Below are 25,326 nucleotides of genomic sequence, written 5' to 3'. Positions count from 1 at the left end.
ATAAGACTTACTATAAAGAATGATCAAAGGACACGGTAAAAAAGACATTCAAATATTAGAATTGAGGAAATTTATGATCACGTTGACGATGTGTATTAGTGTCGTGTGTGCTTGCTCGCTGTGTATCCGAAATAACAAAAATGCGTATCAAAAATATGAAAAACTGTACACGTTGGCAGCTCGTGTATACTGATTAAACGTTGTCATAAATTTCTGTATTTTTTAATTTTAAGTCCTTTGATCTCGGCCCTGAATACTTCTACAAGCTATCCACTTAGAATTATTGTGCTGTACGGTGGCATTGTTTTTTCTTAAGTGCACGAACCAAGGATTAGTGATGTAAAAATAGATTAGAAAATATTTTTTGTTTCTTTTTTGATTCTGAGTATTCAAAAAAAAAAGAATTATGAACATACGAGTCAATCCACATGAAATGGTACATGAATTTTGAAATTTTCTGAACTATTATTAACTTCTTAAAAGAGTATTTTTTAATTAACCTTTCCACCTCATACCTTACAAAATTAATATAATATTATTGCTACTTAGAATTTTCTTTATGTTTTTTTAGTTATTAAATTTATTTTTGATATTCAAAAAAATAATTATTCCTTTATTTATATTTAATTCTTGGTGCCACCATATTCATCGTGTTAACAGTATTATTACAATTACGTAACATTGATTACGTTCAGTCACTATTAAATAAATCAGAGGGAAATATCTGTTTATTAGTTGAAAAGTCATTAATTGATACATTGATCAGCCTAATATATTGATTACCACAAGTATTATAAGGGATTGGTATTTTGAATTTAATTTAATTAAAAATGAAAAAAAAGGTGTTGAATACCATGAAATTCGCATTAATAATTTGATACAGCAAATTGAGGTATTAGGTTAAATAATTGATCCTTAATAGCGTGAATAATCCCTGTTAATTCCTACCGCACTAAACATGCTTGTTACTAGTGTTTCAATTAACACATTGGCTGATGCAGTGAAAGTGGTAAATCATTAAGCATACATGTATATAATTTTTCAATTTACTACACTTTAACGATTAATGTCATATTAAAATAATTTTGTACATTAGAATTATTTAGTTTATTTGCATTTACTGTATAATTTATTAAATTCCAGTTTGTAAATTAGTAATTTTATGATATTATTATAAAATATTATTTTAGGAATCTGAAATATCAAGTTGAGATTCACTAAATATCCTCAGTATAAGGGTTGATTTTCTAATCTCTATGGCAGCCTACTAAAAATCACTTTTTGCATTTAATTATAAAAAGAAAAAACAAATGATGAAAAATAATTATCTAAATTAAATTTAATGAATTGTAATTCTAAAATTCGAGACTTCTAATAAAAATTTCATTCTAATTTAGAAACACTCTTACGTAGTATACATAGAAAAGAGGTAGCAAAGTTAATAGTATTGGGAGTTTAAATTCTGATCAACTCTTTTCGAGAACAGTGGAATTAAAGGTGCATTGGAATAATAGTTTACAATCAAGCCGAAGTTAAGGTAATCGAAATATCGCGGAAAGTTGAACGAAATTTCTTGTGGCAAGCGGATACATCGCGAATGTTTATTGTGTTCACCCAGTTTCGAAACTAGCTAGCTGGCTACTAAGTTCACGACTTTTGCGAGAATCTACATATCGTTACAGGAGAAATCCCGAGTTTCCGGGAAAATACGGGTAATCACATTCATTTTAATCAGTGTACACAATCAAATTTACGATTAGACGGTAATTTAAGAGGCTCTTTCACTTGTTTCGAATTCATAAACCTTGAATTTGTGTCGTATACAATTTCGGAACAGCTAAATTCAAATGAGTATTTGAAAATCGAGTATAAGCTATTTTTATGTAAATAATTGATCATGAATTAGTTTTTATTTATGAAATATCAAATTGAATTTATAATACTAATTATTGGTGGCACCTGTAAAATACATTAAAGTCATTAATGGACATTCTATTATTTAGTATTTAAATTTGGAGAAAATGTTGTATAATAATTTAGTAACTCTAGCAAATCTCAATAATTCTTTTACAGTATACAGAAGAAATTTTTTAAATATGGAATGACTCGTACGCAATTTTCATTGTTTATTTTTTATTGCAACAAAAACGATATTCAGTATGTTATTTATTAAACCAATATTTTGTAACAAAGATGATGAGTAAAATTGAACTATTAACATTTTTCCAGAAAATTATTATTTGTTTATATATTAATATAAAATAATAGAAAAACATAGATAATTAGTGTTTTATATTTAATTATACTTAGTTTATTAGTTATATTAATTCACAACCAAATTTTAAGTTTAGTGTTAAGTTTTGACATCGATAGAGTAATGTACTTATTTAAAAAGAATATTTTAATGTATTTATAATAAAAATTAGTTTTCTATCCAACAATGTGTAAGTAAAACTTGAAGGGGATCAGAATAATGGTCAAAACATAATAATGAAACAATGTGAGTTCTTATACAAACTAACATATTAGCTTTATGTAAGAGAGAAACAAGATTATAAATTATATAGAATTCAATTAATCTAATATTTCATCTTAATATACATATATAACGGTCTCAAAATTATTCATGCACTCTTTAAAAGAAAACACCGTTTTAAAATTGGGCCAAATGACTTAAATTGTTCTGAAAAAGCAGAAAAATTAGCATACTAAATGATATATTTTCATGGTTTAAAAAAATTGCAATTAGTCTTCAAATTATGAAGCAAATAGTGAAAGTGGCTTTTTATAATTTCCTTATTTAAGTTCATAATGAAAATTTTAAAAATACCTTTTTAATTGTCTTTGCAATTTTTTTGAAACAACATAAAATCATCATCAAGCAAACTAATCCCATCTTCTGAAAGAGAAATTCATGTCCTTTGGTCCAGTTTAAAAAACTCATTTTTCTTTAAATAGTGAACGAATACTTATAAAATCCATTGCATATGAATAATAATTTTCTGGGAAAACCGTAATTATCGTTTCAGTTTCATTCTTTTTCATATTCGGCATCGGTTATTAAAACTTTATTGTGCATCTTCGTTCAACGAATACATCCAATCCCATCCTAAGTCAGACTTACGATAAAAACGTTCGAAACTCGCTGACGTTGGAGAAGTTCGCGGGGGGTAGACTCGATTTCACGGCTGCTTCGGCAATTAACAAACTTGCTCACTGGTTTTGCTTGCGCCCAGAGATTTTAAAACTTCCTGTTAGATCATCACGCAAAAAAATCTGACCTGTGATTAATCATCCGACGATTACGTTCCACTATTTCTTTTCCAAAGCAACCAGATTCCCGCGAAATGGTCCAACATGGACGACGCGGACGATTCAAACGCGAAATGGTCTCTTATGGGCAAATCTCGAGAAGATAACTGTGATAACACCGTCCAAACAATCGTATTTTTTATTCTAAATTCAATGGGTATTTTTTTTTTAATTTTGTACAAATTAATTTTGTGTCTTTTCTTTTCTTATTTATCGAAAATTTATTTTAAAAAAGTCACGGTAGGTTCAGTTATTAAAGTAATTTTTATTGCTATTATATTTTCCTGCCACTTTTCAAATACACAGAAGCGCAGGAATATTCAAACATTCAAGTTAGAAAGGCACTGAATTAATTTGCACATCTACAATTCAATTATTTAGATTAAATTTCTAATTTCTAAAAATTATGAATGGATAAAGGTGTATAAGAAAACCCATTGGATTTTGTAAAATAAAATACCCGTTGGACAGTGTAATCTGTTCAATGCGCGAGGCGTTTAGGGCGCGCAGATATTACCCTGAAAAAGGAAATCTTTACAACCTGGGGGGGCAACAATCAGCGCAGTTTTATGTACAACAATAATCTCGAGCATCGCTGAATCTGCTTCGCTTTGTGCATTCTCGAGACGGTATATCGTTTACAACCTGCGCGCCGAAACCGTCCGCTGATTTTTATTATCCTGCACCGGTGTGTCCTTCGTGATACCTCCGCGGCATGCAACTGCACCCTTCAATCCCGCAAACGTCCACCTCGGCACAAAAGAACGCGTTGACCTTCGTTCGTGAAACAATCTTTTATTCCTGACTCGCGAGACCCATCAAACATGGTCGCCCCATACTGTTACCGTTTTCGCCCTGTCCACCGATGCGAGGTAGGTGCCGTGAAGGTGCCAAGAAACAGCTGTCACCACAGCCCTGAAACAATATAATTTAATCGATTGATAGTAAATCTTCTCATAGCATTAATCTAAAAGTAAACCATGAAAAATTACAATTCAACCAAAATTGGTATTATTGAAACCAATTGGATACATTCATTTTTTTAAATCACCCATGGATCATACGAACGTAATAATTAAAATCTCATCATAATACGTAAAATTATACAATATAAAAATTTGTTTCCTCTTCACTTCCAAAATTACCCATTTCCTTCAATTATTCGTTCAACCAACCAAGTCTAATTTCATCATGGAATCTTTCACAGCGAAAGGGTTAAATGGTGAACTAACGGTAACCCTATCATTACCATTTCTTGTTCGGTTAAACTAAAAATTTTTTTCTCCTGAAATTCATGAGAGGATCATGTAACAGTAAGTCTCGCGATAGGACAACAGAAGGAATTAACTTGTCGGTGTTTCGCACAACATTAACCGATTTCCCCTGGAGGCGAGTGTAATTTGAGGTCAATTATGGGCCGAGATTGTGTTTTCAGATCGTAATGGACCGGTCGACCACCGACTAACTGTTATAAAAGACCACCGGTTTCCCATGACCGGTGTGTATCGGTAGTCGAGCCACGCACACGTTCGTTAGCTTCCTGAATTCGTCTCCGGCAAAAGAGACGGATGCAAATATGTCCGGGCCGATTGATTTCAGTCGGCCACCCTTTCCTTTATAGCTGCTCGTACCATTTTCTCTCTGTTTCCTCGTTCTTCCATTGTTTTTGAACGGTAGCGAACGGTAAATACGCGAAGGCATAGACTCCTGCCATTCGACACCGTGAATAGACGTAATACGATGAAGCAGACGCAATCTTAATTAGCATGACTGGCCGACTACATTGTCTTCTCGAACTCGTGTCTGCCTTCGAATACCACCGGATCGAAAGAGCGGCGCAGATGTTCGACCCGAGTTGTCCAATGAGTTTTCCGGTCTCGCCCGGAAACCGCAGACTATCCATCAAAATTCTTGGTCAAACTCTTATAGCGAAATTATTAGGGACACATGGGTGAAATAAAGTACCTTTTCTTTATATTGAGATATTCTGATTTGTTTTTATTTTTATTTTCATTTTATCAACAATATTTCTTTTCATAGATTATGAATTTTTTATTGCCACAAAAGAATATTAATAAGATTAACTCAGGCAATAACTTAGTTTTTCTTGTATAAATTTTCAAGCATATATCAAAATTTTTATTTTGGATTTTGGTAATTAACGCACTAAAACGTTTACCAATCATTAAAATGATTAAATTCACATATAATTGAAGTAAAAATTATTTTCAAGTATTGTTCTGACATATGTATTCTTATTTGACGTATAAGTACATAAATTTCAGAGAGCTTCTATCATAAAGACAAGACATTTCCTTCCATTAGAAGAAAATAAAAGTGAGATAAAAGTTTCTCCAGTTGCAATAAAAAAAAAAATTATTATATCACGGTCCTTTTTACATTATTCTTTTTCCCTCGTCATCGCGAAAGCGTAAAAACGGCAACGATTTGCCGGATCGGGGTGTACACGAAAATCCGCGACGATTTAAATCGCTTTCGTTAAAGATTTCATTTGAATGCGAAAATATACAGTGGCGCGTAATTTTCTGGTCCGAGCTGGGCTCGCTGGTGCAGCAAAAGGACTATAAAACCAGAATTCCCGTGGGTGATTCACGGGGTTCCGTGGAATCGTAAAAGGGTGTTTCTGCGCGAGGACAAACGCGCTGAAAATGGCGTCGCGAGTAAAACTACGCGCAACGGGCATAAAGCAGCAGTATATTTTGAAATACTATAAAGGTCAAGTACAACCGGCTGAAATGATGTTCTGACAGAAAATTGGATTCGTGAGAAAGCGATTAGAAAGTTTATGCGTTATTCGTCATTCCTACCCTCGTGATGGACGAGGAGTTTCAGTACCACCATGGTGTTACCATGAAATAGGTTGGATAGGAACAGTGCTACGTACAAAATTTATTATAATAATTAAAATTTAAATATTACTTCAAATTCAATTGCAATTCAGTTGCAATTTTATTTTGAAAAATTTTATTGAATTTGTGCACTTCTCTTGATGTCATTTGTTGCATTTTATTATTCTCTGCAATAAAATTATTATAGCACTTGGGTCGAAAATTAATTAGTTCAAAAATCTTAAGGTTTCCCAATTTGAAAACATTTGGAATTTTTTATTCTTGATAAAAAATTATTAAGATAGTAGAGTCAAAAATTGATAATCTCATCATTAAATGACCCAAAGGAAGAAGTGGTTGAAGTATATAGACATTTGACAGACGTGTCGTCGAGTATATACGAAAACTTTATTCTCGAAAAGGGAAAAAAGGAGAAACGAAGCTCATATAAGATGAAACAACAAGCGAGGAAAGAGAAAAAGCGTTCGCAAGGTACGTGCGTCGCGACGACCGCCCGTCGTGCACGACGACCGCCGTCGTCGCCGCAGGCATTGCTGCCAACCACGACAACGACGATATTTTTCGAAGTGTCTCGGTTCGTATCCCAGATACCTTTGCGAACAGCTACCTACGTGGTGTTATTGCGGGCGTGATAAAGGAGACCTATCCGTTTTTGCCGAAGGAGCGTGGAAATAAGCTTTCTCAAACGGCATTTCCAACCGTTACTTCGCCACTGTACGGTTACTCCCTTTGTTTCTCCATTCTTTCCGTTGCATCGCGTTCACTTTGCTCGTTCGTTTCCTTCCTGACTCCTTTTCGAGCTAATGCGATGCCGTTTAACTGGGAAAAATGAACGGGTGTGGCCGGAATAGACTGTTAATTGAGAGGAAAAACGAGGAAACTTCGAGATGCTTGAAGAAATATCGGTGAATTATTTCGTTCATTTATTCTAATATGATTATATTCTTCTTTTGTAATTGCTTTGAAATGGGTACGATTATAGACAATAATTTGTTAGGGTAATCTATTCTATCAAAAAATGATAAATTATAAGAAAAATAGATTTTCCGTGCTTCTTTGTATTTGAAAACTTACGCAAAAATATAATAACTTAGTAATTCCAGTTACCGTGAACTAAAAAAAAAGAAAAGCCACATAATTAATGAGAATCCCAACATTTTTGCAAAACCAATTTACCACAGAAAAATATACATTTCTCCCAATTTCATAATTTTCCTTTCAACATAAAAACTTTAAAAAATAGCATGAAATAAAGGATACCTTCCAGCGATAAAAAGACAATTACCGCGTTCTGCGGATAGGATAAAGTACAAAAAACGGGAGTATGAGCATTAAAAATGATTATGCAACGAATAATTCTGGCCCGACGCATTTACAATTATACCCATCGCAGAATTAACACGTAAACGTCAATCGAGGTCGATACCTTGTCAAGATCGGTATGAAATAATTAGAGGGGAACGGACGGATATGCTCGTTCCGCTGGAACACGTTCCAAGCCAGATTTCAGATTTCATCCGCGGGCTATGCTTTACGCGGAGCATAAGGATCGTAAGAAAGAGGATATTGTCTGGGATAGAAAGAACAGCGACGTCCTCCATTTTGTCACGTAAGTGCATCTCGTTTATATAGCCGGCGTTTGGGATTAATTAAAAACAATTATTCTTTCCGTTGATGGTACCTTGTCGGTTGAAAAGAATAACACCGAAAGGTGCTTCCTGGTGTAAAAAAGATCTTAACCGGATTACTTAAGCTGTTTCGAGAAAATTTTAGCAAGTTTCCGGTGATGGCGCCTGAAAGAATTAAACACTATACCCTATTATGTAAGCTTACTAAATTGTGTGATAAGATTGGTCCCGTGAGATTGAAACTTTTCTTCTAGGAGAAAATAAATTTAATAAGTTCTGGTTGGAAGGAGAGAATATTAGATGGCGGAGAATTTTTATAGATACTAGTCTGCTTTTTTGATTAAATTCGTTGAAATAGTTTGTAATTAATTTTTAATACACTGATGGTATGATAAAATGAAAATAAAAGTGCAGATGTAGATATTTTAGAAATATTAAATGCAATCGGTCGATGCATTTTCTCTTATCTAAAAATTTAATTTCAGTTCTTTTTGCAAATCGAAATAAATTTTTCATTAAATATTACTGGAACAATATCAGAAACATTAAATGCAATTAATTAAGACATTTTCTCTAATCTAAATAATTCCCTGTTCACACAGATAGCAGCTGTATTTATTAGGTAATAAGCAGGTGCTACTATCATTATCACTATTTAACATGCTGCTACTAATCTAATCTTACATACACGAAGTACAAGAAACGATATTAAACTCCACCACTCAGCTATCAGCACAAACATAAAATAACATAAACTCGTAGTTAGCAAATGCTCTAACCGATTAATTAAAGAATTACATTCTTCATTAAACTGCTTAATGATAAGGCACAAAAACTATGACACAATCTCGTAATCTCCCATCAGTGTTATTAATTATCATATATGGTATACTTCGGTTAAAATATTACCTTTAAAAAGAATCACTGCTTACAGAACACGTTTCTTATAATTCCGACAACTTATCACGAACCTCTCTCTACGCGAACGATGCATCAAGTTATGATAAGCGATAACACGAAACGTCAGTCTGCATATTTCTACGCGCATAAGTAGTGATGGGATCAAATTGAATTCATGGAACTTCTGTACACTCGTGATCATCGATCAATTGATCATTTTCATGTCATATGCTTTTTTGATGTAAAATTTTTATGTCACCATCCTTTATGTAGTGATTGCAATCGGAATTTTGATAATTTTTTAATTTGTAGGATCTCAAGTATCAAATTTGCCAAATTCTGAGCACTCAAATTTAAATATTTTTCCAAATACTAAACTGCCAAATTGCCTAATTTTAAGTGTTCGAATATTAAATATTTTTCCAATATTAAGTGTGAAAATATTAAATACCTCTCGAGTCCAAAATCATAGAGAATTCAAATTTTTCCAGATTTTAATATAACGTATAATTAGTTTAGACCCATCACTGCGCAAGTATTCTCGATCTACGTGTCGCATAGGAGATGAATTATTAGCGTCGGTCAACGTGAAATTCGTACGTGGGCGCTAATTATTACCCACGATGATTTACGTGGCAACGACGAGGGGACGCGTATTAAAACGAAAGATTGAAAAGCACGAGATTTATCGTGGCCCATGATTATAAAAACACTCTGTTCCATAGATATTATATGGGGATGGGTTCGCTTAACTGGCAGGAGCTGGTCAATTTACTCTTTGGCAATGCATCCTTTATCATACTTAGTGGCTCCTTTGTAATATGTCAGTGCAAAATGATGAGCACCACCTGTTGACACAGTCGACGTAGGCGATGCCTTCGAGCGATAAATTTGCACCGACGGCCAAATGAGAATCTTAACACGACTAACCATGAGATGCAATCGTTCATTGTGAGAGCAAACGCTGTCGCTTTCATGAGGACATTGCCTCGATTTTTTAAGAAAAACTTCTGGATGATGTATTTATAACGTACAAGGTGATAACAGGTGTTATCCTTCTTAATATTTCTAAAATTATGAAGATAAATGAAGAAGAATATATTTCTCTAAATTTCTTAATTAGTGACAAATTAATTTTTTAATTTTTATACTATGTAGGGTATTTCTATATCCCTCTCTCCTTCCAATAGCAATTAAGGGTTAATAATAACAACTGAGAGACAATTTTGAAAATTTTATACGAAAATAAGTTTGCTTTTTCTGAAATGAATTATTGATCGGGTTAATTAAAATGATTCTTCTGATAAATGAAATGATTATTACTGGTGATTTAATATTGCTGCTGATACGAAATTAAAAATGCAAGCTATGGGTTATTTCCTTGGGTGTAAATTAACTGATAGAAATAACGTCCGAAATAATCGTAAATGAGGAACTTCCAATAATTTAAATCACTGGTGATATATATATATTTTCACGCAGAATTAGCTGCAGAATCAATTCTGTACGTGCATTTGTATCTTTTCACAGTGGTGTGTATGTAACTCAAAATACTATGGATTCCGGTGTATGCATATGTCAGAATTAATTGCTTTGAAAAGTTATCGAATGCACGCCACAAATGAGATTGAAATAAATTTAAAATCGATACATTATATCTTTTAATTAATTTAGTGGCCAGGCTATGATAAAAGGATATTAATGCAGAATGGCAGGGTATAATTTTCCTTCCAATACATTTTGTTAAATTTTCATAATAATTATAGTCTCTTATTATTGCATACATTTCCAAACAGATAATATATGCTTTTAGAAAATGTATATTAAATTATTTACGTGGTTTCCAAATTCTGATTTAAAACATTTAAATAATTACTCATTCTTCAATTATTAATTTAACTAATAAGATTTTTAATAATTGATTTAAATAAATTAATAATTTTAATAGATCTATTTTAGAGAACGTACAGTTTGGGGCAAAGTAGATTTTTCTTGGTTAAAAATAACCATAGTTTTTAATTGTATTTAATTGCAGTTGATTTCTAAATATCTAATCATTATTGTTGGAGCCTTCTCTATTTTAATGAAAGACTTATTTTAAAAAATCTATAATAACCCCGGTTGAAATATTCAAATCTAAAACACTAATTAACAATACATAATACCAAATGCACCTAATATACCATTTTCCGCGCCATTACCTCGCAACAAAACTAAACAACGAAGAAAGTTCAACCATCCCACTGGAAATTCCCATAACACACACCCTGAAAGCTACCCAAAGGGTTAAACTGGTTCCATTCTCGAACCGCTTCTCCAGATATCAATTTATCGTAACGAAAACACAAACGTGTCCCGGAGATAAGACTCGGAGTTCAAGTTTAACTCACGATTGCATGTGCAACACGCAATGCAATCAAGAGAAGAAGCTGGCCAGGAAATCCATGGGTAGCATCGAAAGGAAAGAAGGCATCGAATGGGCACGACCACCGATTGCTTTCTCTCGTGTATTTAGCGTCGAGTCACGGAAGCGGAGGCGCGTAGGCGTCGCGACGATTCGAAACGAGAAATTCCATCGGTTATCGAGACAATCGTGTATCTTCGCCATCAATCTATCTGCCCGCGAGCGTATTCTGAATACTCTCCGCTCGGTCACGAACAGTGGCGCCTAATGGCGTTGCTCATTGACGCACTGTTGACTTCGCGGGCTTCGCAGGGGAGGACGACAATATGCACGATGATTAGATCGGCGTCGTTCTCACGGCAAATGACGCGAAACCTGGCCGCAAACGGCCTGACGTCGTAAAGAAGCGTCCGTGACGCGTCGTTGCGCTTCTAAGCAGCTTTCAGTGAAAGGGGGATGATTATTATTATTAGAGACGATGGGGATTTATCGAATCACGAAGTCGTGGATCGTGGAATTCATTTTTTTCTTCAGCTCTGCGGAAATATTGTGCGATATTGCACTTGAAATATTATAATTATTATAGAATTGCAAAAGTCATAGATTTCATGTAATATACAGTTGTCAAATTGTTAATATAAATTTCACTTATTTTGAAGTAGAGAGATAATTCGTAAAGCATAAACTTCGTAATAAAATGAAGATTAAAGTAAGAAGAAAATATACATTCTGAGCGAGTCTGTACTAATTATATGCATTTCTTAGCGTTGCAACGACTGCAATTTCATTTTGAAACAGTACTGCAATTATAATTTCATTTGTGATAACACTGCGTGTAAAGGATTTTCAACAGTATTCTTGCTAAAGATCGCAATATAGATGGTAACAGTAGAAAAACAACGTTACTGTAAAATAAAATTACACCAAGTAAAATGTTTGTAAGAGTCTTATTATTGAATTCATGCCCGAGGGCATAATCTCCGCTCCTTATCTTTAAACGTTGCTACAAAGAGACACGTTGTTTGCAGTAATGAAAGTTATGCGATGTCTTAATAATTTTCATTTTACTCGGAATTTCAAAGAAACTCTACAATACAGAAGAAAGATTAAATTTAAAAAATTAACTATTGGAATATTAAAAATGATCTGAAAAAGAATATCTTGAATAGAAAATTAGATACTGAAAAATATGGAAACAGACGTTAACTCAAGAGACAATGCTTTTTAGGAAATGAAAAATAAATGAAAAGCTTTAGGAAAGTTCTTCGAAAACAAAGTTCAATGCTTAGAAAAGAAGCATGGAAAGTATTACTTGTCTTTAGTGCCCAAGGCACAAAGTGTTTCAAAACACCGAAGACAGCTTGAAGGTTTTATGAAGTGTCTTAAAACGAAACTTCAAGAAAAAAAGATGAAACAAATTGTAACTAATAAAATAACCAACACCAATGAAACACCGCTTGCAACTTATTTTACAGGTACTATAAATGGGTTTAAATTCTTTTGAAAAATTACAATGATCGAACTGGGTATAGAAAGTGAAACATATTCAATGTTGCATCGCTATTAAAGCTAAACAGGAAGCGGAGATAAATCTGTCGGTTAATAAAATAACCGGTTTGATTATTACGTGCACCGACGTGTATCAGAGGAAGAGATTTACGCTAATCTGATAGGACTATAATACGAGGATATTATATCGAATATCATAGAAATTAGCTGCAACGCCGTGATAAAGATAAGGGCGCAACAAGGGAGCCTTTCGCTCCCTTTTTGTTGCATGGGGAACGAAATTAAGGTAAATTACAAAGCTAAAAGTAACCCACCCGTTGGCGTTACTTCGGGTGCACAAGCCGAGTTACTTTTACGAGAATCTTTATCAGGTTAAAGATGAAAAGATGTGTAATCTTAACCATGATATACATGCTGATGAATGTAAGGTGTCTATTAAGTATTAATATAGGGGAATTTCCTCGTAGCAGCATGATCTATCAGCTATTTCTATTCAATTTTATAAATAAGGGGTGATGGCCATTATATCTTTAGAACATGACGTACCATTCATGGCACGAGCTACAAAATTAACTCGGATTCGAAAATTCGGAAACATTCTATTTCAATCTTCGGACGGCAGACCATGAAGAGAGCCCCAATTTTAATTTAATTTAGAAATTATTCTTCTAATGTATAAATACTTTAATTACTACAATTATTTAAAAATTGAGTAACATTGTTTATTACTCTAAATAGCAAGCGAAGTTACAATAGAGCAGAATCAGCATACTATAGTTCTACCCAGTCGATAATCAGAGTTTCCCCCAGGATCAATTCCCATTGCTATTATGGCAGTCAATTGAACAGCATTCCCAAGATTCTACGGTGTCTCCATCCTTTCAGTCATAGTCCTCTAACCCGAGCCAATTATTGTCCTTCTACTGCTCATTGTTAGTGGCACCATTCATGGTCCACTTCGAGTCACACGAGATCAATAGTATGGGTTAGTGCCCCAAACCTAAGAATCAATGTTCGATAAGGAACACTGGCTTCGTTTAACAAGGAACTATTATTCTAAATTTCCCAGAATTCTTGAGAAATAATTCGCAAAACCTTGAGCTTTAAATTAATATATCACAATTTAAATTAATTATCATTGTGATAAATTTATTAGAATTTTTATATTTCAAAATACGTCTTTAAATATTGATTTTGTGACATTTAAAAAAGTAGGAAATGTATACGTGAATATTCCACCCTATCTTCGTCAAGCTCTTTAGCTTCCAATCGAGAACTGATAGTCAATAATGGAAGCCAATAACCACAGAGGATTCAGAGGGGTAGGAAATAAGGCGCGAGTAGGGGGATGGAAAAGAAGGCACGAGGTATATCCGTGCCAAGCACTGGCTCCTGACACGAAGGGAACAGAAATGGGAAGAACAGATAAAGAGCTTGGGCATCGGTTGCCTTACGAAGATACGACAAAGATAAATTACATAATATCGTGGCCGACTGGCCGATCATTGCCGTAGAAACGAAATCGAGTTAGGCGAAAAGAGCGCCACGGGGCAATTGATCTTCGACGATGCTTCATTACGCTAGGCGACAATGAAATCGGTCTGATACTCATCAGGGAATGCCAGGGAGATTGCTTTCTGGTAATAGTGTACGTACACACGTACCGACACAGCCATCTAGTATAATCTAATCCTTTTTCGCCTGACGTGTTTACGTTCGTCTTTTCGTTCTACTTATTGTCCTTTGGGGAGCACGTTGAATTTTCATTACACTCCTGGTTGTTCGAACTGGAATTAAAGTTTGTGAGGGGGAAGAGATATTTATAGAGTGAAAAATCGTGCATGCCAATTAGGGGATGCTTTGACTGTTTAGGTTCTGATACGATAGAAATTGGAGGGTTGTTATAAATAAAAGTGAGGGTATAAAAAGAAGAAAATAGGTGATTATTTTTAGAGGATCTGATGGTATTTATTCTATAAATAATAAAATTATTGTAATTTTATATAAACTCATGATATAAAATATATTATATAATTTTTGAATGCAAACTTTCATCCCTTCGCGAAACATGTTTTTCACTCCCCAATTTCAAGGTCCATTTTCACCCCCTCGATAAAAAGAAATGTACGTGGAGTATTTCTCAGAGCACTATATCATATCAAAGTTTCATCGAAATCGAGATGGGTGAGTTAACATTCCCAGGGAGATCTAGCAAACCCCTGTCTTAAACGTGAAGGAAAGTTGGATACCCATCAGAAGTCTTACATATAGTATAAGAATCCATGAGAAATTGGGAATAAGGTACCGGGAAATCGAACCCCAGTCTTTTGCCTTCGTAACTATCAACACTGTCATTTTTATCTCCACGATCCTTCTTATTGGGTATGGAGGGTCAAATGATTCAGTGGGATCATGCAGGCACATGTGTAGCACATTTTTATATCTTCCTAGAAGGAACTTCTTAAAAAAAAAAATGGGGATCAACCTCGAAAGTATTGATTTTCGATGAAAATTTTATTAGGACCTAGAATATCAAATGGTCAGTTGTGGAATATGGGCAGTCTGAAATGATTTGAGGACTTCAAAATACTTCAAAATGAATCAATCAATAATATTAATGCATCTAATCATCTTTTATTAAAAAGAAGAATATCTTGAAAATTTGATAATGATACGAACTATTGTACCTAATAGCATCTTCAACCAACGTTGATGTATAATCTGTTTCGAAGCTTCCTTGAAGGTGGCACGTTATCGATTGCCACCAAGTGCTAGGACATAACCGGGATGGGCAAAGGGTAATAACAGAGTATACGTTAGCTATGGACACGGTCTAATCGAATTCACGAAACGTATAGTCAGGTGGGACAGCGAAGTATCCCAGATGGTCGCGCGTTACGACGATTAGGACACGGTTGTATATCATTCAACTGACGTAATAATAATCGAGCCAAGAAATTTATGAATACATCAACTAATTGCCACTGTTGTGTTTACGACGTCTGTAAATATTTGCTCGAAACGATCGTAAAGTAGGGTCGTAAATCGCCTCGTGCCGTTTCGCCGCTGCCTGTTTCAACCTCATCGACAGCTCACGGTTTATTAAAGGGCCCTTCTGTATCGCGAAGAAGAGAACGAAGCCGATGTTGAGGCGATTCCCATATTTAGATCGCCAGCAGTGCATCATACCCGTACAATTAGGAGACCCAATAATCCCGGTGTGGTCCGGGATACTCGATTAATACGTACCCTAATATTAGCTGTTGATCACCAGCTCTACCCGGCAATCAAGACGATTTCACGAAGGTGGACGAGCTTCAGAAGCGAATGCAACGGAAGCTTCTATTTTTCTTTTATCGTGTCCTCTTTTGTTATTTCGTAATTTCTGTGTATTAACCCTCGTTTGATTACGCGTTACATTGGTTCTGGGAAGATAAAGTCGCAACTTGAATGATGGGGATAAATGTAATTATAGAGAGAAAAAGGTTACTTAGATTTTGCTTAAAATCAAATTTGCTGTAGGTAATGCATGGGAAATCAGGGAGAGTTTAAATCATTATTTTAATGAATTTGAATTTGTTTAAAAAATATAGCATTTGGAATTTTGCAATTTTTGCCAATTATCAATTTCCAAGAAAATTATTTGTATTTACAAAATTTTTCTTCACGTTTTCAAAAATCTGAAGTTTTCCCATTTAGAAAATAAACTTATGGATCGATCCAATATACTTAGAAAGTTTTAGAATTTTCGATTTTCGAATTTTTACATGTTCTTGAAATATGGCATGCTAAAAATGTCTCTTCAAATTTTCAAGTTGATTTGACGAAAATTGAAGATGACACGCACAAGTAAGGGCAAGAGCTCCGAAGCATGCTAAGCAAGCACGTTTTTCTGAAAACTGTATTTTCAAAGTGCATACTAAAAATATGTTGAAAATGGATGAACTATGATTTTCTCGCAACTTTATTTTACATGCAGAAAATCAATGATAACATTTTTTATCGTTATTTCTCAAATGGTTTACAACCATCCCTAGGAAGTCCCTCCCTCGAAGCAGAGGTTTGTATTTGATGTTTTCACCTATTGGTTAGCCCTACTCGTTATACTGTTGAAAGGATGGCAACGGGGTCTCTAGCGCGTTAATTGGTGTTAATAACACATGTAGATGTAGTCTAGGAAGTGCAACGAAGAAAGTGCAAAATACTTGAAAAAAATTCACGAAGTATACTAATCGAACTACTTCCTTAGAATTCCACTTATGCCCTGTAACTATGAGCGAAACCTCTCGTAAAGTACGAGACAAAATCGCTGTGAATGCGTGCGTGACTGATATATGGCGCAGTAATGTTTACGAGGTGCTGTTACCTGTCAGTTACCGGTGAAAAGAATAATAACTCGTCCTGTTACCACGTCCCACCATACACTTATTTATTAATAATCAGTTACAGATATTCGAAGTATCCTTGTCGGAGAATGATCACTTCCTGAGTCGAAATTTATTTCTTTGACAGGATAATAAAATTACAAATTACTCTCAAACAATTGATCTTAATTTAACCCTTTTGCTAGGCTACGAAATCAGATTGTTGGGAAAGTAATATTCAAGGAATAATTTAGGGTTTTTAAAATGAGAAATTGAGAAATTGAAAGCTGAGAAATTGGCAAATGGAAAGTTGGGAAATTGGGAAATTGGAAAATTGAGTGATGAGAGGTGAGAAACTGGGAAATAGAACATTCTAAAATTAAATTCAAATTATTACAAATTTTGGCGCCTCATCTAAGAGTTAAATATAAAATTTGTATTTGTTTTATTCCAATTTAAAAACATGATAGTCAATTTTGGATAACTCTTTAGAATTCATATTTCGAGTCATATTTAGGATTCATATTTCTTTCTATTTTGCTTTGTCGAGATATACGTGCGAAAAGCCTTTGTGCCATGAACGTTTCCTGCCATTTTCCGCGTTCTGATTGCTCGGCTTAACGACCTTTGAAATCAATTAGCTGATGTGCTGAAGGTGAGCTGGAGCGTCCTTGGCTAAGTCGGTGTTCAGGATCGATGGAACTTTTTTTTCATTCTTTCTTGAATTAACCATTAGCCAAGGAGGAAGTAAGTTAGCCGCGTTTAAACGAGCCGACGATTTGAAATGGAAATTAGAAGGTTATCAATTTTAGACCGTTAATTATCAAACAGAGAAAGGATGAAACGGGAGCTAGGCTATTAACGCTTGTAAACACCTCTGCGCTGCTTTATTGCCGTGAAAAGGGATTTATTTCGAGACAGTCCGGCTCGGTGATATATGTGTTACATTTATTAGCTTGTTCCCATAATAAATGTTAGATTTCAACCTTAAAGAGTTGATTTAGTAACGCCAATCATATGCAAAAATTATTTTTAAATCGTATAAGATTATTTTAAACTATAAATTATTTTTTCTTTTTTCGTTATTTAATTAATTTAAAAAATTGAAAATAAAAGAAACAAAATTTGTCCAAGGAAAGAAATATTTGCTAGGCAATTTGTACCGGTGATAAGCAATATTTATTACTTTACAACCGATGTTACACAGTTGTAGAAATTTATAGTTCGCTCAGCAGCGATACTACACGCGTTTGATTACTTCTCAGATGGCAATCAGCTTTTACGAGAACGTACAAACGAACAGAATTTTATGGAAGATGAAATCAAGACGATTTACACCGTGATCAAGTTATAGAGATGTCGTATCTCGATTAAACAAGAGAACTAGGTTATTTCAGTCAAGGCTGTTAGTGGTATATTCAACTAACATTATTCATCGATAATTGAGGATATGTTTCTTTCTATGAAATTAATACAGAAACCTCTGGGTATATTTGCCTCTAAATTACAGCGATATCAAACAAGTATTTGAATGGTATTGATTAAACGGAAGTACCTTGATCGGTTTGATATGGTATCAGCTGTATCAATTACTGTTTTATATTAGCAGTAGAATATGATTATGTGCAAAATCCTACCAGAGGTGAATTTATCCAAGTAATAACAAACCTAATAAAAACTTTACTTAAAATTTGATAAAATATAAAGTAATGCATTGGATGTCATAAAAAAATACATCAATTGTATTCTTTTCATCTCGAGTCCGTGAACGTAAAATTACACCAGCAATGCCAGTAGAAAAATGAAAGCAAAATAGCAAAAGACAAAATGGCCCAAGCAACAGATCAACCGAAGCGCACGCAACGCGAAGAACAAATACAGAAGAAACGCGATTCCATAATTCCGGTTAGCTGTAAAACCAGTACTCTGGCTTTCATCGGGACCGACTGGAGGGCGCGGAATTTTTATCATCCCTCGGCGTAGAACGCGGCCAAGAAGAGGATCGTGCATGGTAATCAGTTAACGCCGCGACTAACTCGCGGTTACATTCCATCGGTTTGCTTCGGAACGTTTCTTGAAATGGTCGAATCTCACGCCTTATCCAATATGAATAGTCTTCGGTAGAGGTACAGTCTATTATACAAGGTGATAGCCCATATATTCCATTGGGGGGACATTTTAATACCATTTTGAATAATGTTACTACTTTAAAAGGAAGGTTGAATTTGCTTTGCGAAATTATAATGCAAATATGATTATTTTTATGTTATGTGAAAAATTATTATGCAAAGCTGGTAAAATTTTTCCTGTCTTTAAAATAAATGTATCACAAGTCAGAGACCTTAGAATTAACCCTAGGCAGACCAATGAGAGGACATGAAAATATATCTTTTTATTTGACAAGGTTTCCACTTATGCCTTCAAGATTAAAACTGAGTAACTGATTTTAGATTAGTAAAGATATTATTCAAAAAAAAATCTAACGAACCCAGTGACAGTAGTCAGGAGAATTCTCCATCATCTCGGTTCGTAATACTCCGGTAACCCGAGTTTCGAGGGCGAGCATTAAATGCGAGATCGCGAAACATCCAAGTGCGAGATGCCCCGTCGGAAAAACGCGCGAAGCGCGAGGTAAGGGAGGGCAGGGCGAAAGGGCGAGGCGCTTATTAAGTTAGTCGAGGGATTCCTGAACGCGTGTATGCGCACCGAACGTATGAATTACACGATGCGGCCTGGAACGATCACGAAGATCGAGAAGGAAGGTGATGAGGACGACTAGGAGTGAGATGACGACGAAAGATGACGTTGTTGGCCACGAACTCGATGGTTCCATCCATCGGTGAAAGTAATAACAGTGAAACGTGCTCGCGTACATACACGTACACATATACACGATGAGATATCGCACACGCGTAACCGAGCCTCACCGAATCAGCTTCTACGTGACCGGTGCTTAAGCTATTTTTCGATACGACCGGTACTTAGGTGCACGCCCGGCTACACAACCGCCCGCTGGGCTCTCCCATAGAAACCACCACCGAAGATCGAGCGTCCTTGGGAAACTCGAGGAGGCCGAGGACGATGCGGTCAACGACTAGTAAAAGGAGGAAAGAACGTATAATTGTAGAACGGATCTACCGATCACGCGTCTACCGTGAAATTCGAGCGAAAGCGATCAACACAGGCCGGATGACTGCGAAAGAAGCGATAGCATAGTCGGCTACCGTCTTTTTGTTGCCGTTTTGTAGTCTCGTCTCCTGGCGTCACCTTACGTCTATTCCTCGTCAGACCACGAAGAAACTGGCGATGTTGAAACACCCTTCGATGATTTTCGGATCGGGTTACTTTATTGTGGAGAGAAAGACGGAGATCTGATTGGGATGAGGGGGTTGGAGAACCCTTGTTACAGTTGGATGAGTTCAAGGATATTCAAGGGGTGTTGTATTTTCAGTTGAATATATTTAGGGATTTTTTAATCTGGTGGTTCGATTTTATGGAAAGATATAGGGATATAGAATACAGGATTTCATGAGTAAAGGTTAATAGATATAATAATTTGCTTGTGGTTAATGTAATATTAGGTTGTACTCATACCATATCAAGAAAGTTTGATATCATTTGATAACATAAAACTATCACAAAATATCACGTATGATATATCAATTTAAAGCCAAAGATTTTATCAAAATGACTACATGAATGGATTCGCTATCTTTTCAAATCATACCTCGTTTCCACCTGATAATACAGATCTCCAAGATAAGCACAATAGTCTATGATACTATGCTATTTAGAGTTTCGAAGAAGATGACGTTGAGATAATAAAGAGACAGTATTAAACATAGAATGTAAATACACCGTTACAAATTTAATAGTTCTAGTATTTTGCATAATCCTGTATACTACAGGATGATTAGTTTGATTATCCAATTACCGTCGGTTGATTCATTTGCATGAAATATTTGCATTTTTTTAAATTCCATGTGGTACATGTTTAATCTCTTAATAATATAAATAATGTCCTCGTGTAGTTTTATAAAAATTATTGAAATTGCAGAGAGCTCTCGTCGATGTTCAAGGGTGGTCTTACAGTAACACTTAACGTTTTTTCAAAATTTTTAAATATACCATTTGATAAAATATTGGATTTCGATGTAGACACTTTATTTCAATTTTTATTATTGATTGGAAAATTTTTATTTTGCTTACTGAGGTCCTAGCAGGGGTGGCTTTAGCCTGTCTATCACCCTGGGAGGGATTTCTTTTCACCCCCTTACCCTAATCGCTCAATAATAAATAGATTTCGTCCTCCCCAAAATCAGTACTGCGTCCCAGTAGTATAAGACAATAATTTACTGATTATTTTCAAGAACATAAATTGAAAAATTAATTATGCAAGATTAGAAATTGGGAAATGGAATAGAAACCGTGCGCCACGCGTACGTATTCCGCAGAGGAGGCATTCGTTCACTCGAGGTGACAGTTTGAATTGCGGCTACCAGCATCGAAGACCTGAAGAAGTTGCTGGCATCCAAGCTGCCGTATAAATTTGCGATATCGCGATGTATCGGCTATATACACCCATATATATATGTAATATGCATGTAGAAAAATATTATGTACATATAGTCGACGCGAAATGGGCGGGCGTGCCCGCAGATATACAGCTGGAAAATTGGAGAAGGAAATCGGGTCACGCCGAAATATTTTTCTCGACCGTTCCAGCTTGTCCCTGTCCTACCTGAAAGATGGACCCAAGGACATTGCTTAAAATCTTCAAACCAAATGGTGAGCATGCAAAACGCGAAGGGTGAAGATTACGAGCGCTTTAGCGCTTCTTTGAACTCTTAAGACGATCAAGGTATATGTTGGTAAAAACGAAGCAGGGAATTAAGGATAAATCAAAGCGCGCAGCTTAATAGCACGCGATAGAGCGGTCTTAGAATGACTTTTAATTCGATGTTAACGCGCTTTTAATACCCTCTTATTTAGCTCCCGAGGACGGATGAGATAAATTTTAAATCCGTTGAAAGAAACAGGCTACTCATCTTCTTCAGGGACGAATTTATTAAGGTCGAAAGAAAATTTAGTGTCGTGCCATTTAGAGTGAGGTATGAATGGTACTTGATGATCTTTTAATGAGATGATAATTTTCTGAAATTCTGGATAAGAGTCATACTTTAATATGTTGACTACTGTATTGAAGTTGTTAACATTTTTATTTTTCAAATATTTGATTATATCTTTTAATTATAATTTTGAGTAATTGATAGGAATTTTTCTAATTAAGTGAGTCAAATAATTTCTTATAGTATAGATGATAGTAGTATCGTCCTCATCTTCTATTTTAATATTCGTGGGAAAATAAAATAGAAAAATATTTTAAAAAATAAACGAGTATTGAACAGGATTCGATATCAATGGTATGATCTGTTTTAATGAGCGTGAAAAACGTATAGCTTCCAGTTTTCTCAAGTCCTGTTTCATTGCTCCAATAAATTGGTATCTTTATTCCAGATTTATTGAATAAAACTGGGCGAGGGAACTCAAGGATGTGTTAATTAATTAACATCGAGTTCAAGTTTGAGGAATGATTAAGACGCGATGAACAAATTGAATAAATTAATTGACTCGATTGCTGTACATGATAGGGTAATAGGTAGATTGTACATGGAGATAACAGTCACGATATCGCAATCAGACTTTTATATTTTAATATGTTTTACCATTATTGGTAGAGGGAACACCGTAAAATACCGGTATAAAATTTAACAGCTTTTTTCCATGCATGGATTTTAAAACGATTCGGAGTTTAATATCGTTATTGCTCGTTCCAATCGTAATAAAAAGAATATGAATAGATACATGTGGGTATATATATGTATGTACATATTGGTTACAATTTTTGTACATACAGATATGAGAAAATTTGATGGTGAATTTTGAAAATATACTGTGTAAATTTTCCAGCTTCAATTGTATATAAACTATAAAATGAAAAATTTAGATTTCCAAAAGAAAAAAATAAGTTTACCGAGGAAATCGATAACAAATTCAACAGTTCATCGCAAATCTACCGTATAAACGTTCGATCTCGTCCAAGAAATTTTTCTCTTGATACCATACCAATCTTTTCTTGTTCCACTTTCTTACACAACGAACAACAAAAGCGTTGTTCCATACTGTAATGTAAAGTGGTTCACCTTGTACTCTTTCTAGAACATTTTTCTGCCATATCAAAAATAAAGAAGTTTCTGAACGCGTTGATTTATGGTGGTTTACTGTCTGTCTGACGTAAAATCGATAAGAATTCCCTGTCAGCGACAAGAAACTTGATCATGAAATACATTCATAAACTATTTATCAGACTCCTTTATAACCAATCAAATATCTTCTACTAGATGCAAAATCAAGATTAATTTAAATGAGAAGTTTAATGACCTTTATTATGTGCAACAAAAAATGAAGGTAATACTTGTGGTTTTAATTGATCCAATTTTTTTTTTTATTCTAAGAAGAAGATATGATCCAGAAGAAATATTTCCTTTTAGAATCCAAAAAACTGGATCAATTAAAGACCCAAGAGGTAGTTTTACTTTTTGTTTCACTTAAAGGCCGTTATCTTCTCTCGTTTATATTTCCCTGTAATTAAGTTTCAATAGAATAGCATGTAGAATTGAAGTTATATATAGGGAGTACCGTAGTATGTCGGTAGAATTTCAGGGGTGATTTATATGGTTTATAGATAAATTAAATATGAATAAATATAGAACATATGTTTCATAGTTAATATAGAAGATCTACTTACGAATGATTTTTGAGAACAGTTTCGATCAAGTTCGTAGCAACAGACCAAATGAAAACGGACCCATCTGAAGATCCAACTGCTATGTACTGTCCATCGGGACTGAAAGTTGCTCGTGTCCAATCGAAACCAACTTTGAACCCATCAGCACTAGAAATCAAAGAGACATATAGTGTAATTAATTTCAATGTTTTGATTCGAGGATCTCTGATATACATACAATGCACTTATTTAATTAACTATATTAATGGAACGTACTGTGATAATTCATTAAAACAAATTAGTAATTAAAAGAATTGTAAAATTATTCAAGAAGTCGAGAATCATATTGAAAATTTTTTTATTTTATTATTAATTCTGTTTATTATAATTCATTGACAGTAATACCATGTATTGCAAAATCATTTAATGACTGATCGTGGATATATTTAGTTCGCGCAACTGTAATTTAGGACAAGGGACACTTGATTATACTAACAAAAAATAAATCGGGATGATTGCTGTATAAAAACGGTTTCAGTGGGAAACTGTAGTCACATATTCAGTAGTGGATCACTGTAATTATCTTCGGTAGCAGAATATCGTGGTCATTATTTCTACTATCAACTTAATAATAACAGCTTGCCCTCTGCAAGCATGTAATATCTTCCATTTTATCTCTTTTATAAACAGTAACAAAATAACCCATATCATCCAAAGGTTCTAAAATTCCAAATTTCAAATTCTAAGTTACAGAATTTCAGAATTCCAAGGTCCAAAATTCCAAATTTCAAAATTTTACAATTCCAAATTTGAATCAACGAAGAGCGGTATCGCAACAAGATACACCCCCACTCACCTGAACGAACCGATGATCTTCTTCATCCGCAGGTCAATGAGTTTCAACGTATCGTCCCTGACACAGCTCAAAAGGTAATTTGCATCTGAAAACAAGCAGGTGTCGGTACTTGAATTTGCATGTCGTCTATGTTAAAGTTAAATTGGCTGTACTAATACGGTTAGACATACAACAGGGCCGTCGTGTACGTGCCTGAATAAAGATAATAAGCAATCGCTGATTATGTTCTGATCGCATTCCGATCACGTCGCGTAGAAGTTTCCCTGAATCTCCGTTATTTGAACAGGGACAGTAGGTAGTGGATGTGGAACAGAAAAAGAGATAGGACGAAGGAAGAGGTAAAAAAAATTGCTTGGTATGCCACGAAATGCATCGAGACGAATCCGCTAAGTAAGTAATTCCTTTTCGAGACGTATAAATCTTATGGGGAAGCGTTCGAGAAAGGTTTCATTCTGAATCTAACGGGAACATTTCCCAGGGAATGGTATATTATACTTTAATGGAAGTATACATAATGTATTACGGCGAATGATAAAGGAAAAGCATTAGAGTGCCACTATCGTAATCGGCTAGGACTTTGCAGTATCTGATATATCCTTTCGTTTCCAGATCTATTCTCGCGATAGCGAAATCAACACGTTCACTGTCAGATACAAATTTAATTTCAACGAATGAATAATTCATTTCTCATTGAAA

At 34.7% G+C, this 25,326-nt stretch overlaps 1 protein-coding gene across 2 annotated transcripts in view; it reads right to left on the bottom strand.

The window, feature by feature from the left end:
- Positions 1–3,053: 3,053 nt before the first annotated feature.
- The window catches only part of LOC114881523 (autophagy-related protein 16-1), a 392,271-nt gene continuing 369,998 nt past the window's right edge, over positions 3,054–25,326 (bottom strand). For both annotated transcript variants that reach the window (XM_029198345.2, XM_029198348.2), the window contains 3 exons: positions 24,631–24,715; positions 23,796–23,942; positions 3,054–4,227 (listed from right to left, as the gene is read on the bottom strand). In XM_029198345.2, coding sequence (XP_029054178.1) covers positions 4,131–4,227; positions 23,796–23,942; positions 24,631–24,715 — 329 coding nt within the window. In that variant the 3' untranslated portion in view covers positions 3,054–4,130. The remainder of the gene's footprint in view (positions 4,228–23,795; positions 23,943–24,630; positions 24,716–25,326) is intronic.

This window comes from Osmia bicornis, chromosome 7 (assembly GCF_907164935.1).
Source record: "Osmia bicornis bicornis chromosome 7, iOsmBic2.1, whole genome shotgun sequence".
NCBI lineage: Eukaryota > Metazoa > Arthropoda > Insecta > Hymenoptera > Megachilidae > Osmia > Osmia bicornis.
This window is presented reverse-complemented; position numbering and strand designations above follow the sequence as displayed.